At 65.9% G+C, this 14,775-nt stretch overlaps 1 protein-coding gene across 1 annotated transcript; it reads left to right on the top strand.

Moving 5' to 3' along the window:
• The first annotated feature begins 985 nt into the window (after positions 1-985).
• Positions 986-14,581, top strand: KIF25 (kinesin family member 25). The gene is made up of 13 exons (XM_070419072.1): positions 986-1,120; positions 1,224-1,359; positions 1,824-1,927; positions 2,217-2,305; positions 2,504-2,540; positions 4,424-4,491; positions 7,311-7,385; positions 9,281-9,412; positions 10,709-10,885; positions 11,437-11,588; positions 12,943-13,125; positions 13,433-13,588; positions 14,230-14,581. Exons 1-13 carry the CDS (start codon positions 986-988, stop codon positions 14,454-14,456), a joined length of 1,671 nt encoding a protein of 556 aa, XP_070275173.1. The 3' UTR covers positions 14,457-14,581.
• Positions 14,582-14,775: the final 194 nt, after the last annotated feature.

Here is a 14,775-nt window from a genome sequence, read left to right as displayed (position 1 = left end):
CCCTGAAGATGCCCAGCACGTCCCCTCGTCCCCAGGCCCGCAGGAGCCCCTGTGCCTCTCGGGCTGCTCTTTCTGATGCTGGCATCCGCCCGCCCTCCTGGGCTTTCACAGACACCCTGCACCTCCTGATGCTGTCCCGAGTCCCACCATCACAAGCGCCCCCGCGGGCGGCCTCCTCCGTGGCTGGTTCCTGCCCGCCTGGGTGCAGCTGTGGCTGGGCGTGTCCCTGACGCAGACTCTGTCCCCTGCGGAGAAAACAACCGCTCAGAGGCGGGGTTGGAAGGCGGCACCCTCTGTTTTTCTCTACAACCTCAGCGCCTAAGGCTGGCGGGGACGGCGGACACGAGATGGCCCGAGGGCCATCCCCAGAGGACACGCTCACTCCTCCGGCTGCAACAGGCGGCTCAGGTAGGCGCCAGGGCAGACACCCTGCCACGGGGATGGATCTGTGGGTGACTCGCTCGGTGCTGGTCTGGTCAGCTGTGTGAGGCCTGTGGCCCCCGGGACCCGGTCTGGGGCAGAGAGGGCCTTGATTTGGGGAGCAGAGCTGCTTGTGGGGGTCCCGCAGGCCTTGCAGTGCGGCTGCTGCCCTGCCCTGAGGTGGTGGAGCCGGCGCTGCTGCTGGAGTCGGCGGGCTGACCTGGGCTCTGCTCTCCCACTGACCACACAGAGCACCCCGAAAGCACCTGTGCGGGTGCGGACGGAGGGGGCCGCGTGCTGCCCGGCAGCTCAGGGGAGGCCTGCGTGATGGCCTTGCAAACGCAGAGACTAAAGGAGGGTCTGACGTGAAAACATTTTGAATTAAAGAGCAGTTTGTGGTGGGTTGGCACGCACTGGGGCGGAGTCTGCAGCGTGGATCAGAGCTGCCTCCCGGGTCCGGGTCCGAGGGGACCGAGCCAGCACCCGAGGAGGTCAGCATTCAGATCAGCCTTCCCCGCGCAGGGAGCGGCTTCCGGGGACGCTAGGGAAACACTCGATTGTGGAAATGCCTCAAACGCTGACACAGGAACCACAGGCCGGGGCGCCGGGCGCTGGAGCTGAGCCGGGCTTGTTCCCTCCAGCACCGCGGGCGGCCCTGAGCGCGCTGGGGTGTGGGCAGGTGGAGTTCACAGACACCGATGTGCGTCCGGGCAGCTGCTCCGTCCTGCCTTATAGACGTGTCTGTGGCCGTCCCCGGTGGCCGTGCCAGCCGGGGGTACTAACCGGGGCCTCTGCTGTTGCAGCGGCTGCGCCGGGACCTGCGGGAACTCCGGGCCTCCTCTGCGGACCTTCTCCGGAGCTGCCGGGACCAGCAGCAGGACTGTCTCTCCCAGGTCCTGGCGGCCGTGCAGAGCGCGCAGCACCACGGGGCGCAGCCGTGTAAGGGGCCCCCTCCCACCCTGTGCGCCATCGTCCCGAGCCCGGTGGGAAGCGGGGCCCGCAGGCCTGGCATTCAGTGTCCACTTGTCGGTCCTCCTGGTCCCTGCCGCTCACATGTCATGTCCTCCCTTGTCAGCTAAGGGCTTGGCTGCCCAGAAGTCAAGGCAGGGTTGTCCCTGCAGCCCAGGCTCCGCCCCCCTCCTCCGGGGTCTCCGTGGAAACCTCCGGTGTTGGGGCCCTGGCTGCCTGGTGTCCGTTTCCTCACCAGCGGTGCTGAGCCCGGTGCCCGTTGTTAGTCACGGGGTCAGCGCACAGCAGCCCCCGCAGTGGCCCTAATGCCGCCCACAGCCCTGGGCACCTCCTGCCCTGGTCTTTCTAAATGTCCTGCCCTTGGAGGAGGTGGGTGGGAGCCAGCGGGGGCTCCCTCCCAGGAACCTCGTTGTGATGGGAGCCACCCCTCCCAGCGTGGCGCGCCAGGGCCCTGCGCCTGGAGCAGTCCTGGCAGGAGCTGAGCGCACGCTTCCTCCGAGAGAGGCAGAGGCGGCGGCAGCTGCACAACTGCCTGGTGGTGAGCGTGTGGGCGCCTCCTGTGCCCGCAGGGACCTCAGGAGGGACGACCAGAGAGGGCAGGAGGGGCAGGGGAGCCACGGGGCTGGCGCTTCCCTCCCAGGGCGGGTGCGCGAGGCAGTGGTGGGACCTTGCAAGGGGACAGGGTGCTCAGTGATTGGTAGGGATTTGTCAGAAGTGGAGTTGGGGGTAGGAATCCCCGCACACATCTCCATCCGAGGACCTGAGGGGAGGAGGCGGGTCCGCGGTGGCCGCCCGCCCGGCTCAGGACAAGGCCTCTGCTGTCGCAGGAGCTGCAGGGGAACATCAGAGTCCACTGTCGGATCCGCCCCGCGCTGCCCACAGCCGCCGAGCCTCACGGCCCCGTGTCACACAGCAGGTCATTTGCTCTGCACAGTGCGCACACGTGTGTGCGTACGTGTGGGTACATGTGAGTGCATGTGCACATGTGCATGATGCGTATGTGTTTTACGGGGAAATCATAGAAGTGGCCGTGAAACCACACGCCTCCTGTTTTCCAGCCGAAGCCGGGGCCCCGGGCTCTGGGTGGCGTGTTCTAACGCTGTTCTCCCCTCAGCTCTGCGTCCGGAGACGTGGCCCACGCGGTGGACGACGTGAGTGGCGTTTCCTGGCCAGTGAATGGGAGGAGCTGTCTGTGGTGGCGCAGACGTTCCCCAGGTGTCCCCTCTGAGGTGCCTCCGAGACGGAGTGACCGTGAGCCCTCCCTGCTCCGTCCCACGCAGGCTCAGTGAGGAAGGTGGTTTTGTTTCTTGGTTTCTGTTGACCTCCAGTGGCCCCCTGCCCCGACCTGTGCACCGGTGTGGTATGCCCACCTGTGCAGGGTAGGGTCTGTGTGGGGTAGGGCCCGTGTGGGGTAGGGCCTGTGTGGGGTAGGGCCCGTGTGGGGTAGGGCCCGTGTGGGGTAGGGCCCGTGTGGGGTAGGGTCTGTGTGGAGTGCACACCTGTGTGTATGTGGGCCTGCGTGACCTGCGGGCTGTGCAAGGACAGCGCTTAACAAATAGCCCGTCCTTCAAGGCAGGGTCTTGGGGCCCCGAGCAAGGTCAGGACCACTGGCGTCCCCGGGAGCACGTGGCATCTGTGGTGAGCACGTGGCATCCCTGTGAGCATGTGGCGTCCATGGTGAGCATGTGGCGTCCACGGTGAGCACATGGCGTCCCCTGAGCACATGGCATCCGTGGTGAGCACGTGGCGTCCACAGGAGCACATGTGTCCATGGGAGGCAGGGCCGCGTCTCTGAAAATAGATACAACCAGGCGGCCCTGCTTCTTCCATGGAAACGCTCAGCCTGGCTGTGCCTGCCCCCGAGGGAGGGTGTCGTCGGGGTTTAGGTGAAAGGACCCTGTGACAGCCCAGGAAAGGGGTCTCACCGGGAGATGAGGGCTGCGTGGGGTCGCGATGTGGAGGACCTGTGAGCTGCAGGAGGGGCCTCGAGCTGTTGGCGAAGGTTAGACTCTGCTCCGGGCGCATCTCCAGGCCGTTTCGCATCCAGGGCTCCCCGGGGTCTCTGGGCTCAGGCTTGTTTTGTGGCCTCTTAGGCTCCTTAGATGGCGTCGCTGAGCCTCGGGGTGAGGCCTGGTGAGCCTGTGCATTTCCCGTTTGTCTTTATGACTGAAACGTAGGTGCCTGGAGACATCCGACCGTCTGGGGCAGTTTCTGTGCAGCTCGCCCGGGCACTGGGGTTGCACGTTGGCATGACTTTAGAGGAATTCCAGAGACCAGGCCGCAGGGAGGGGGCCGGCGGCCGCGGTCCGACGGGCTCGGAGCCAGGAGCCTGGGCTCTGCCCTTCCCGCGAGGCCGCGCCCGTATCTGCTTCAGAGTTTGGGGTGACAGGACCCAGAGCCCCTCCCATACGCACCCGACCAGCGATCGGACCCTCAGCCTTTGGGTGCCTGGGATGCTCCAGCCGAGAGAGCCACACCGGCCAGGGCAGTTCCTTAACTCTTCCCTGTCCCCTGTTTCTCCATGAATTTGCATTTGGCTTTAGAATTGGAACCAGCTCAGATGTTTTTGCTTTAAGTGAAGCTGAGCTGAGGCCGCGTTTCTGGCTGGACACGGCCTTTGCGTCCCTGCGCGCGGCTGTCGGCCGTCGTGGGCAAAGTCACGTACTAGCGAGCGGGAGCCCCACCGCGCAGCCCGGTCCCCTACGTCTGCTCTCCCTGCTGAGCCAGGAGGTTCCGGTGTGCGTGTGCCCTCAGGTCGGCCGGGCCTGTGCTGGCCGGGGCCCCAGGCTCCCTGCCTGGCCCTGGCTTTGGCCCCCACATCGGGCAGCAGACCCTCCGAGGGGCCGAGGGTCAGGGTGGCCGCCTCTGAGGGCCGGACGGTCTCTGTCTCGGCCACTCAGCCGTGCCGTCTGGGAAAACGCGGCGCAGATGGCGACGGAGCGGGCGGGGCTGTGTCCTGGACTCTGTTCTCAGGGTCGGCGCGGGGTCGCCGCTGAGCCTGGCCGGGCCTCACGCCTTCACCCTCTCCCATTAGGAGACCGTCCTGGTGAGGTGCAGCCGGCCCGGTCACCACTCCATCCACAAGACGTTTAACTTTGAGAGGTAAGTGCTTGTCAGGAGGCCGTTAGACAGGAGTTACAGACCCGCGTTCCCACGAGGTCTGATGAGGAGGTGCAGTCACCCCGTCGTGTGGCCAATTGTGAAGCAGCAGGGACACACTTTTCCGCACCCGGGGCTGGAGCACGTGGGCACCAGGTGCACAGGTGAACGGGCCTCGCTCTACACGGCGCCCTTTCCATTCCCTGCGTTAACCTGCGCCTGCAGGGGCTCTCGGGGGAGGCGCTTCCTGCTGGGGGTGCCAGGTTCCCGCCCCTCGACCTGGACAGCCGTGCTCACAGGTGGAGGCCTGGGGGACAGCCGTGTGCTCACAGGTGGAGGCCTAGGGGACAGCCGTGTGCTCACAGGTGGAGGTCTGGGGGGCAGCCGTGCTCACAGGTGGAGGCCTGGGGGACAGCCGTGTGCTCACAGGTGGAGGTCTGGGGGGCAGCCGTGCTCACAGGTGGAGGTCTGGGGGACAGCCGTGTGCTCACAGGTGGAGGCCTGGGGGGCAGCCGTGCTCACAGGTGGAGGCCTGGGGGACAGCCGTGTGCTCACAGGTGGAGGCCTGGGGGACAGCCGTGTGCTCACAGGTGGAGGCCTGGGGGACAGCCGTGTGCTCACAGGTGGAGGCCTGGGGGACAGCCGTGTGCTCACAGGTGGAGGCCTGGGGGACAGCCGTGTGCTCACAGGTGGAGGCCTGGGGGACAGCCGTGTGCTCACAGGTGGAGGCCTGGGGGACAGCCGTGTGCTCACAGGTGGAGGCCTGGGGGACAGCCGTGTGCTCACAGGTGGAGGCCTGGGGGACAGCCGTGTGCTCACAGGTGGAGGTCTGGGGGACAGCCGTGTGCTCACAGGTGGAGGCCTGGGGGGCAGCCGTGCTCACAGGTGGAGGCCTGGGGGACAGCCGTGTGCTTACCCAGCACCTGGCTTGTGTCAGGGTTTTGGAAAACGAACTTATTAGAGATGGAGAAACGCGGACATTGACCTTCAGGGGCCGATGCTAAGGAGTGGCTGCTGTGGGTGAGAAGGGGCCAGTGCTGGCAGCTCAGGGGAGGCCCTACAGGACCGCACAGCGTGGCCAGAAAGAAAACTTCATTGAAGGAGTTTATGGTGGTGGTCACCTCCTCGGCGGGCGTCTTCCCGACGAGGTCAGTCTTGACCGTGACAGCCTGTGGTCCTTGCGCATCCGCATCCGCATCCTTGGTGACAGGTCCCTGGAAGGTGACAGTGATTTCCTCTTTCCGGACCCCCCAGGGCACGGCTGGTAGTGAGTTCATTGTTGTGTTAACGACCTGCACCCACCTGCGTAGAAGGAAGTGTGTGCCTATCATTTTACTTGTCATCCAATTCCGGAGGCCCCCTCCGCCCCCCCCCTCCGCTTCCTCCCGCCTCCCTAATCCCGCGCCAGTGGCCTTCCCGTGACCCACCCACGTCTTCTCCTGTGACTGTCAGGCAAAACCAGGTGCCAGGCTGCCCTCCTCTGGAGCGGCACCTGCACCCATGGCGACGCTGCTCCCTGCATGTGCTGGCCGTTTCCGCTCAAACTCACAACAGTTCTTCGCAGGTTTGGGTTTCTTACATTGGCACCGCTAACTTCGGCGCGTGACAACGGCGATGCCGTGATTTCTAAAAGCGCCACCCCCTTCGGAGAGGCGGACGGACGGCTGTCCCCCATGGCCTCCATGCGCTGAGGTGGGCGCTGCGGCCTCCACGGCGGGTTCCGGTTGAGTCGCCAGCAGGCCTGGGTCACGTGGGAGCGCAGGCACCCTGGGCCGCTCGCTGTCCCATCTGCTTTCATATTTGATTGACTTGGGGGTGGACGGTTAAAAGGTCATCGAGGAGCCCACCCTCACCCTCGCTCACTCGCTCCCTCTGCGTGGCCTCCCAGGGGTGCGGCACGGCAGCCTCGGGGGCAGGGCCCGGAGTCCGACAGTCACGTGCTGCTCCCACGGCAGGAGCAGTCTGGCGGCAGCTAAACAGGAACGTGTGTCCAGGAAACACGTTTAAAATGGAAGCACATTCAGTCCCACACACAGAACCGCGTGCTCGTTTTGCGTGTTCGGTGCTCCGCCGACGCCTGCTGTCTGGTCGCCTCCATCTGGTCTCAGGCACGGCGGGCGCGGCTGCGGGGGCCCCTGCCTCCTCGCGTTCGCGCCCTCTGGCCACACGGCCCGTCAGAGCGGGCGGGGGTCCCGCTGTGCGGCTGCCGTCCGTGCACTGACCCGGCCAGGAAGACAGCACGCGAAGAGCTTGGCCGTGAAAGTGAATGATACTCACTGGACGCCGCGCAGAGGCCGATGCTGACGCGTCGTTGTCGGACCGACGCCGGGAGCAGTTAGGCCGCAGCCACGCGGCTTCCTCTCCTCTTTGCTGCTGCTGCTTTGCTTCAGCTTCTTCCCTTTCAAAGCCGAGGAAATGACTCTCCACTCTGCCTCACCCTCTGCTGCCTTGAAAAGTTATAAAATCAATCTTTTAATTTAAAATATATTTTTATTGATTTCAGAGAGGAAGGGAGAGGGAGAGGGAGATAGAAACATCCAGGATGAGAGAGAATCACGGACCAGCTGCCTCCTGCACGCCCCCCACTGGGGATCGAGCCCGCAACCCGGGCCTGTGCCCTGACCGGGAATCGGTCCGTGGCCTCCTGGTTCATAGGTCAATGCTCACTGAGCCACACTGGCTGGGCTACAATCTTTTATTGATGGAAACGATGAGTCTGGATGGCGTCGGGGTGTGGGGGGAGCACAGGGGGTGTTCCCAGCTGGGGTGTTGGTACCAGAGCCCCTCCCCCTAACGACGCTCCATGTCGCGTTGCTCCTCAGGGTCTACGGCCCGGCGGAGGGCCAGGCCGCGGTGTTTGCAGATGTGTGCCCCCTGCTCACGTCTCTGCTGGACGGGTGAGTTGGGACGTGGTTCAGGTCAGTGGGCCCAGCTCCATGCAAACGCCAGTGGAGGCCTCAGGTGCCCGTGACTGCTGTGGGGTCAGGTCACAGGGCCGCGTGTCTGCACGTCACGTCCCCCCCTCGCCACCCGCTGCCACCCCGAGGCCCTGCTTCAGGGGGTCCTGGGTCTGACATCCAGGGGGCACGTCCTCCACTGGAACCCGGGAGAGCTCGCTCTTTCTTTTTTTTTAAATATATTTTTATTGATGTCAGAGAGGAAGGGAGAGGAAGGGATGGAAACATCCATGATGAGAGAGAATCACTAATCGGCTGCCTCCTGCACGCCCCACACTGGGGATCGAGCCCGCAACCCGGGCCTGTGCCCTGACCAGAATCGAACCCGGGACCCTTTGGTCTGCAGGCCGACGCTCTACCCACTGAGCCACACCAGCCAGGGCGAGAGGCTGGGAGAGCCTTTCTTTAGTGAGCAGATTCCAGAAACAGCAAAGGCTGGTGGTTGGCGCGACCTTCGCCGGAGCTGCCTGTACAAATACGAGGCCGACGGCTGCGTCCTAAGCATCTGGCCTCGGGATGCGTCATGTGTGTGCCCGGCCGTACGGCTCAATGGCTGAGCGTCGACCCATGAACCAGGAGGTCACAGTTTGATTCCCGGTCAGGGCACAGGCCCCGGTTGCAGGCTCCATCCCTAGTGCGGGGTGTGCAGGAGGCAGCCGATCCGTGATTCTCTCTCATCCTTGATGTTTCTCTCCCTCTCTCTTCCTCTCTCTCTGAAATCAATAAAAATATTTTTTAAAAATGAAATAAAAGAGCTGGTGTACCTGCTGCGGTCAGGGGTCCTCCCCAGACAGACACGTAGACGCGCCAGGGAGGGCGCGGGACACGTGGTGCGTGCAGTGTGGCCCCTCGCCGTCCCCGGTGGCGCCAAGGGCGGGCCCTGCCGGTCGGCACCAGGGCCCCTCAGCTGCGCCTGCACGGCAAGAACATGCCAAATATTCTTTCAAATGTCTGGGTCCTCCCGTTGGCATCGGGGCTCATAACCCAAGTGGCAGGAAGTGTGGGTCGCCAGGATCCCTCATCTGTGAAGTGAGCTGCGGGGCAGCTCCCCAAAGTGCAGGGTCGGGGGACAACCCGCCTGCACAGAGGGGACCTGGCCCTCCGGGCTCCCAAGTCCCCGGGGAGGGCAGTGCAGGAAGAGGTGTGCCCTTGCTGTGCCCTTGTCCGCAGCGCTGGCCGCCTGTGCAGTGGGTGCCTTTCTAGATCCTCACAGGGAGTCGTGCAAGCTCCCTCCCCTCCCCTGTACATGAAAGCCTGACTGTGTTTAAATCCCCACGTATATTTTCCCGTTGATTCTTCGAGCGTGGGAGGGAGGGGGCAGATAGAGACGTGGACTGGCTGCCCCCGGCACGGGCATTGACCAGGGCGGGGAGGAGCCTGCAGCCCAGCACGTGCCCTGGACCAGGAGCCACACCCTCCCCATCCGGGGCGGCGGCCGGCGCTCCGACCACTGAGCACCCGCCAGGGCACAGGCAGCCTGGTTTGAGGAGAGGAGCTCCCACAGGCAAGCCCCCTGCTGCCCCGGAAGCTGGAGTGAGTGGGCTCGGGGGCGGGACTCCGCGGGGGGGGCGTGTGCTGGGGGCGGGGACCAGCCCGGGTCCCAGAGGGAACGCTGACACGAGAAACACGGCGGCGAGGGGATGCGTGTGTGACTGGTGTGGCTCAGTCCCTGCTGCGCCACCAGGCTGCCCCGGGACCACTTAGCAAACCGCGGCCGCAGGTCCAGGAGGGCCGTGAGCAAGGCTGTCACAGAGGCGGTGCCGGGGCAGGCGTTCCTGTGGGGGACGGGTCCCCTGGAGCCGTGTGGCTGCCCCCTGAGCCCCGTTCACTTCCAGGTACAGCGTCTGCATCATGGCCTACGGCCAGACCGGGAGCGGGAAGACCTACACCATGCTGGGCCCGCAGCCCCCGGGCGCGGCGCAGGGCGACGCCGGGCTCATCCCCAGGGCCGCCCAGGAGCTCTTCAGGTGCCGGGGCCGCGGGAGGAGTGGGCCTGCATGTGAGGCCTGTGCGCTGCTGCTGCAGGCGCTGGCGAGGGGCTTCGGGCGAGGCGGCTGCTGCACAGCGCTGTTCGCAGAATCAGCCGCGCTGAGGGGTCAGTGCACCCTGGTTGGCGCGCTAGGTTCTCCCTTTGAGGCCTCGCCGTCCGTGGGGCGCCCCAGCACCCTCGCCGCTGAGAATCGAGAAATGCAGACTCTTTGCCGACAGGCTTTTTTCCAGAGAATTTAGCTTATGTTTCCTTCCAGCGCAGCCGTCGTGGCGTTTCCAGCTGCTCATTCGAGGGCGTCATGGCCGGGGTCCTAGCTCTCCTGTCCTGGGGGGGCGCCGGGCGTGTCCCTCAGGTGCAGACACGTCCTGGTCACTGGGCTCCCGGCCGGGCTCGGCCTCTCCTGGGCACCAAGCAGGAGCTGGAGTCAGATTGTCTGTCGCAGGGACGAGGGGGGCGGGAGGGGCCGGCTGCGGTCGCCCTGCCCTTGGGGGCCCTGGGGTTTTCCCTAAGGGCTCAGCCTCCCCATCTTTAACTTTGTCCCGTCAGCCAGGGTGAGAAGTTAGTTATTTCTGGAGCCGGGCGGTCCCGGTGCCGGGCAGGCGCTTCTGGAACTGAGCCGAGAGCTCGGGTCTCGGTCTCCCAGTAACAGAGCAGAGTTTCCGCTGAAGAAGCCCCACGGCCGGCCGGCGCTGACCGCCCGCTGTCCGCTGTCCTCGCTGCCGACATGGCCTCCGCAGCTCCCAGAGCCGGTGGGCGACCAGGTCGGGGCCGCCGCCTCCACGCTTCCTCGTCTGTGGGCTCAGGACGCAGGGACTGGTGGCTGACGCGTTGATCGGGATGGTGACGCGGTACAAAAGCTGCGTTCCCAACACCGTTCCTCACCCTCTCCTGGCCGCCGCGCTCGGTGGCTGAGCCTCGACCTATGAACGAGGAGGTCAGGGTTCCTGCTCAGGGCACAGGCCCGGGTTGCGGGCTCCATCCCCAGTGTGGGGCGTGCAGGAGGCAGGCGATCCGTGATTCTCTCTCATCACTGATGCTTCTCTCTCTCCCTCTCCCTTCCTCTCTGACACCAATCACAGTATATTTTAAAAAGAAATAGGGCTGACTGTCCCCAGCGTGGCCGGTGGTGACCGGCCCGGCACTCACGGGCACACGGCTTCCGGGAGTAGGAGCACGTTCCCTTGGAACCACCTCTGGCCGCCGTCTTTGGGGGTGTCCTACGTCCCCCGATGGCTTCTCTCCTGTGTCACGTGTCTCCCGCCCCGCCCACCAGGCTTATGTCAGAAGATCCCTCGGAGAGACCCAGGGTCGAGGTCTCCATCGTGGAGGTTTACAACAACGACATTTTCGACCTTCTGGCCAAAGACGGCTGCGCAGCGACGGCCGGGCTCAGGCTCGAGGTGCTGACCACCAGGGAGGGGAGGACGGAGGTGTCCCCGCTGACCTGCCTGTGAGTACCTCCGGGCGCCGCGTGTGGGCTCCTGGGGGCGCGACCTCCCCACGACCCGGTCACCGATCAGCCCTTTTGTCCATGAGCGATCGCTGTGACTTCATGCTTAGTGCACGCTGCACATGTCAGTGTGCCTTAGAATTACCTTTCAAAATCGCGAAACAGCCCGGCCGGCTGGCTCAGTGGCTGAGCGTCGGCCTAGGAACCAGGACACCAGGGTTTGATTCCTGGTCAGGGCACAGGCCCAGGTTGCAGGCTCGATCCCCAGTGTGGGGCGTGCAGGAGGCAGCCGATCCATGATTCTCTCTCTCACTGATGTTTCTCTCTCCCTCTCCCTTCCTCTCTGAAACCAATAAAAATATATTTAAAAAAATAAAATAAACTGAAACCATGACCCCTGAGTGTGTGGCAGAGACGAGCGCTGGCTGCTGCAGGAGGCCCGGACTGTGTCGGCGGCTTGTGTGGGGGGAGCAGGTGGCAGCATCAACAGAAGTGACGCGTGTGCTTTCTAGCGTTGATCTGGTGTGAGGGTCGCCCTGTCGCCCTTGCAGGTCTGTCGGGAGCGCAGGGGAGTTGACGGAGCTGGTGGGGGCCGGCCTGCAGCGCCGGGCCAAGCGCGCCACCTCTGTGCACGCGGACTCTTCTCGCTCTCACCTGGTCGTCACGGTGACTCTGACCGCGGCCGCCTCCGGGGACAGCACCCGTAAGTGGCCCTTTGTGCCTGGTCAGCTTGCACGCCACTTCGCTCACGTAGGCGCCCGCAGGTCTGAGGCCTCACAGGCCCCCGGGGTGGTAACGGCAGCCGTGTCCTCGGAGGGTCTGGGGTCCAACCCCAGAGGCCACCGGGCTCCGGGGCCGAGAAGGAGGGGACACTGGGGTGGGAGGGAGGAGGCCACTTGGTTCAGTAAGACCCAGCGTGGGAGGGACGGAGGCAGGCCCATGGGTGCCCAGGCGCGTGATGCTTCACCGTGAATGAAGCTCCAAATGCGACGTCAGTTTAGAAGGTGACGGCGGTTCCGTCAGGAAAGGGACACGCGGCTGGCAGGTCCGAGGTCTTCGCCACCGCAGAGCCCCGCGCGGTGCCCACAGTCGGCCGCTGGCAGCACGGCCTGGGCAGTAGCCTGATCTGGCCCTTGCTGGTGCCGCCCGGTGGATAGAGCATCGGCCCAAGGACAGAAGGGTCCTGGGTTCGATTCCAGTCAAGGGCACGCATCTCTGCTGCAGGCTGGATCCCGGCCCAGGTCGGGGGCGTGCGGGAGGCAACCAGTCGATGTGTCTCTCTCACATCGATGTCTCTCTCGGTCTCTCCCCCTCTTTCCCACTCTCCCTAAAAACCGAAGGGAATTGTCCTCAGGTGAGGATCAACCACAGAAATAAAAGCCTGGCCTCAGGCCGACACCCGACGGGGCTCCTCACCCGGGTCGGGTCGCAGCCACGAGGCCCCCAGGTGGCGGGCGCGGGGAAGCCGTGCAGGTGCCACGGGACAGCCAGCGCCCGCCAGCCCAGAACTGCCCCCGAGCGCAGGCCGGCCTCGCCCCAGGGTCGGCAGGGGGTGCGGCTCCCGCTGCGGGGAGCCCTGACCATCAAGCCCGAGCCAGTGTCCGCACGGAGCGCGCCCGCACAGGTGATGGCACCGTGGTTTCCACGCTGTTAGACGCTGTGCTTCTGCGGCTCCCTGTTCCGCGTGACTGCGCCCGTCCGGTGTCTGTTCAGAAGCAGCGCGCCGGACGGAGCTGACACCCTCTCCCGTGAGGGTGTGGCCGGGTCTGTGGGCTCCCCAGCAGGAGCTGTGGGTCTGCGCCCGGGCGGCGAGGCGGCTGGGTTTCTGGTGGGTTTCGCGGTGTCATCACCGGCCCTTCCTCAGAAGCCCGGCCAGTGTTCGCGGGACCGACTTTCCACAGTGGCAGCGACGCCCCCTCCGTGCAGCCGCTCAGCGTCACTCGTCCGCGTGGGAGAGGACGTCACGCACCCGTCCGTCCGTCCCTTTGGGGTGGAGCTCAGGGCGCAGACGGAAGGTGAGGGAAGCTTCCGGAACACCTGTGCCACTGTCCTTGCAGCTGAGCCTCGGTCCAGCCCGTCGCTGCCCCAGGCGCCCGGCTGCCCCTCGCCGTCCCCACCAGCGACAGGGAGGAGGCCGCCCGCTCCCCGCAGAGCCTCACCCGGGTCCCCGGGCACCCGGCCCGCGGGGCAGGTGCGTGCCAGGCTGCAGCTGGTGGACCTGGCGGGCAGCGAGTGTGCAGGTGAGTGACCGTCCTCCGGGGTGAGCTGGGTGTGGGCTCCTGTCCGAGGGCTTGTGAGCAGCCACCGCGGGTCCCCAGCATGGGGTCCCCTCCAAGGTGACCTTCAAATCCTTGACCCCTGCAACCACCCGGGCCAGTCCAGGAGCGAAGGGCGTGGCCTCTGAGAGCGCCCCCTGTCGGTGGCCGTGTAGGTTGTCTCGAGAAGGTCTCCCCGACCTCGTGCTGCCCCCGGGGGGACTCCCAGTGCCTCTTGCCCGGAGCCCCCATTTGCTTTCCTGGTTCTCGCCTCCGTGTGTGACGGTCCCAGGGGCGTCTGGAGCGAGGGGACCAGCCCTGAGGGAGGCGTCCTTCATCAACCGGAGCCTGGCGGCCCTGGCGGACGTCCTGGCGGCCCTGGCGGCACGCCGAGCCCACGTCCCCTACCGCAACAGCAAGCTCACCCACCTGCTGCAGGACGCCCTGGGTAACGTGTCCCCGAGACTCCCGGGGACCCCTGGCTCTCAGGTCCGCGGCCCTCCTCGACGTTCCCAGCACTGTGTGCCCACCCCACTCCGCACTCTGCTGTCCTGCCCGGGTGGGTCTGTGGGTGTGCACGCGGCCGGCTCCTTCCAGGGGACTGCAGGGCGGGGGGACAGGACCCGAACATGGGGGAGGGGGCCCTGTTCTGAGCCGCAGCTCATCCTGGTCTGTGGGGAGCAGGTCCCAGGGTTACAATTCATGGCTTCTGCGCCTGAGAGGCCCCTGGGGCTCTGATCCCCAGGACCAGTGCCCCCATAAGCAGTGGGGACATGGGAGTCGGCCTCGCTCATGGAGGGGGTGCGTCCCTCCTGGTCCCTCAGCTCCTCCTTCCCTGCAACCCCCCTCCCCCGCCCCACACTGCTCATCCCCCCCACCTGTTGTCCTTAAGGCAAAGGAGGCGCCAGTCCCACTGGCAGAAGCCTGGCGTCCCTCCTGGGCAGCAGCCCGCCGGGGCCCCTCAGCCTGGTGTCAGGTCTCAGTCCCAGGGCCTGGAGGGAGGACGCTGTGGCTCCTGGGCCCCTGGCCCCCGTGGCCGCGCCCACAGGCCGCCTCCCCTCCAGGGCCTTCTCACTTCTCTCTTTAAAGGAGGCGACGCCAAGCTGCTGGTGATCGTCTGCGTGTCCCCCGGCCGGGAGCACGTGGCCGAGACGCTGCAGAGCCTGGGCTTCGGGGCCCGCGCGCGGCAGGTGGAGCGGCAGGGCGGGCGGGGCCGCCCGGCCCCCAGGGGTCCCCGTGAGGAGCGCGGGTGCTTGTGGGCTGCGTCCCCCCCACCTGTTTCCTGCCGCGACGGCACATGTGATGTTCACGCCTGAAATGAACTCTTTACATCGGACGTGACGGCCCTGGTTTTCTCCATGGTGACGGCCACGGACACGGACAGGAGCCCACGAGCCAGCCAGGCCACGCGGCCACGGCAGCGGGAGCCCCGGGAGGCGGGTCCTGGGGGCAGCGCAGAGCAGAGCGGTGCTGTCCGGGCGGGTGGGGGGGGGCACACGGAGCCCCAAGGCCGGCTCCTCGCACCAACCGGGCCAAGCTCCCAGGTTTGCGCTCAGGGTCCGGAACCGACCTGGGCCCAGGGGTGGCTCTGTGTCCCCGACAAACTCCACGCCCCCTGGCTCCGCGTCCTCCGCA

This window comes from Myotis yumanensis, unplaced genomic scaffold, assembly GCF_028538775.1.
Source record: "Myotis yumanensis isolate MYYU_CA2020_CCGP unplaced genomic scaffold, mMyoYum1.0.hap1 SCAF_6, whole genome shotgun sequence".
NCBI classification, from domain to species: domain Eukaryota; kingdom Metazoa; phylum Chordata; class Mammalia; order Chiroptera; family Vespertilionidae; genus Myotis; species Myotis yumanensis.
The sequence above is the reverse complement of the archived record's forward strand: the minus strand, read 5'-3'. Positions and strand labels throughout refer to the sequence as shown.

Bases quoted from the DNA above. Each gene is read 5' to 3' on its own strand.
- KIF25 (XM_070419072.1), top strand. From the start codon at position 986: ATGCCTCAAACGCTGACACAGGAACCACAGGCCGGGGCGCCGGGCGCT. The intron at 9,413-10,708 runs GTGCCGGGGCCG...CCCGCCCACCAG, and splicing joins GCCGCCCAGGAGCTCTTCAG to GCTTATGTCAGAAGATCCCT. The intron at 11,589-12,942 runs GTAAGTGGCCCT...CTGTCCTTGCAG, and splicing joins CGCCTCCGGGGACAGCACCC to CTGAGCCTCGGTCCAGCCCG.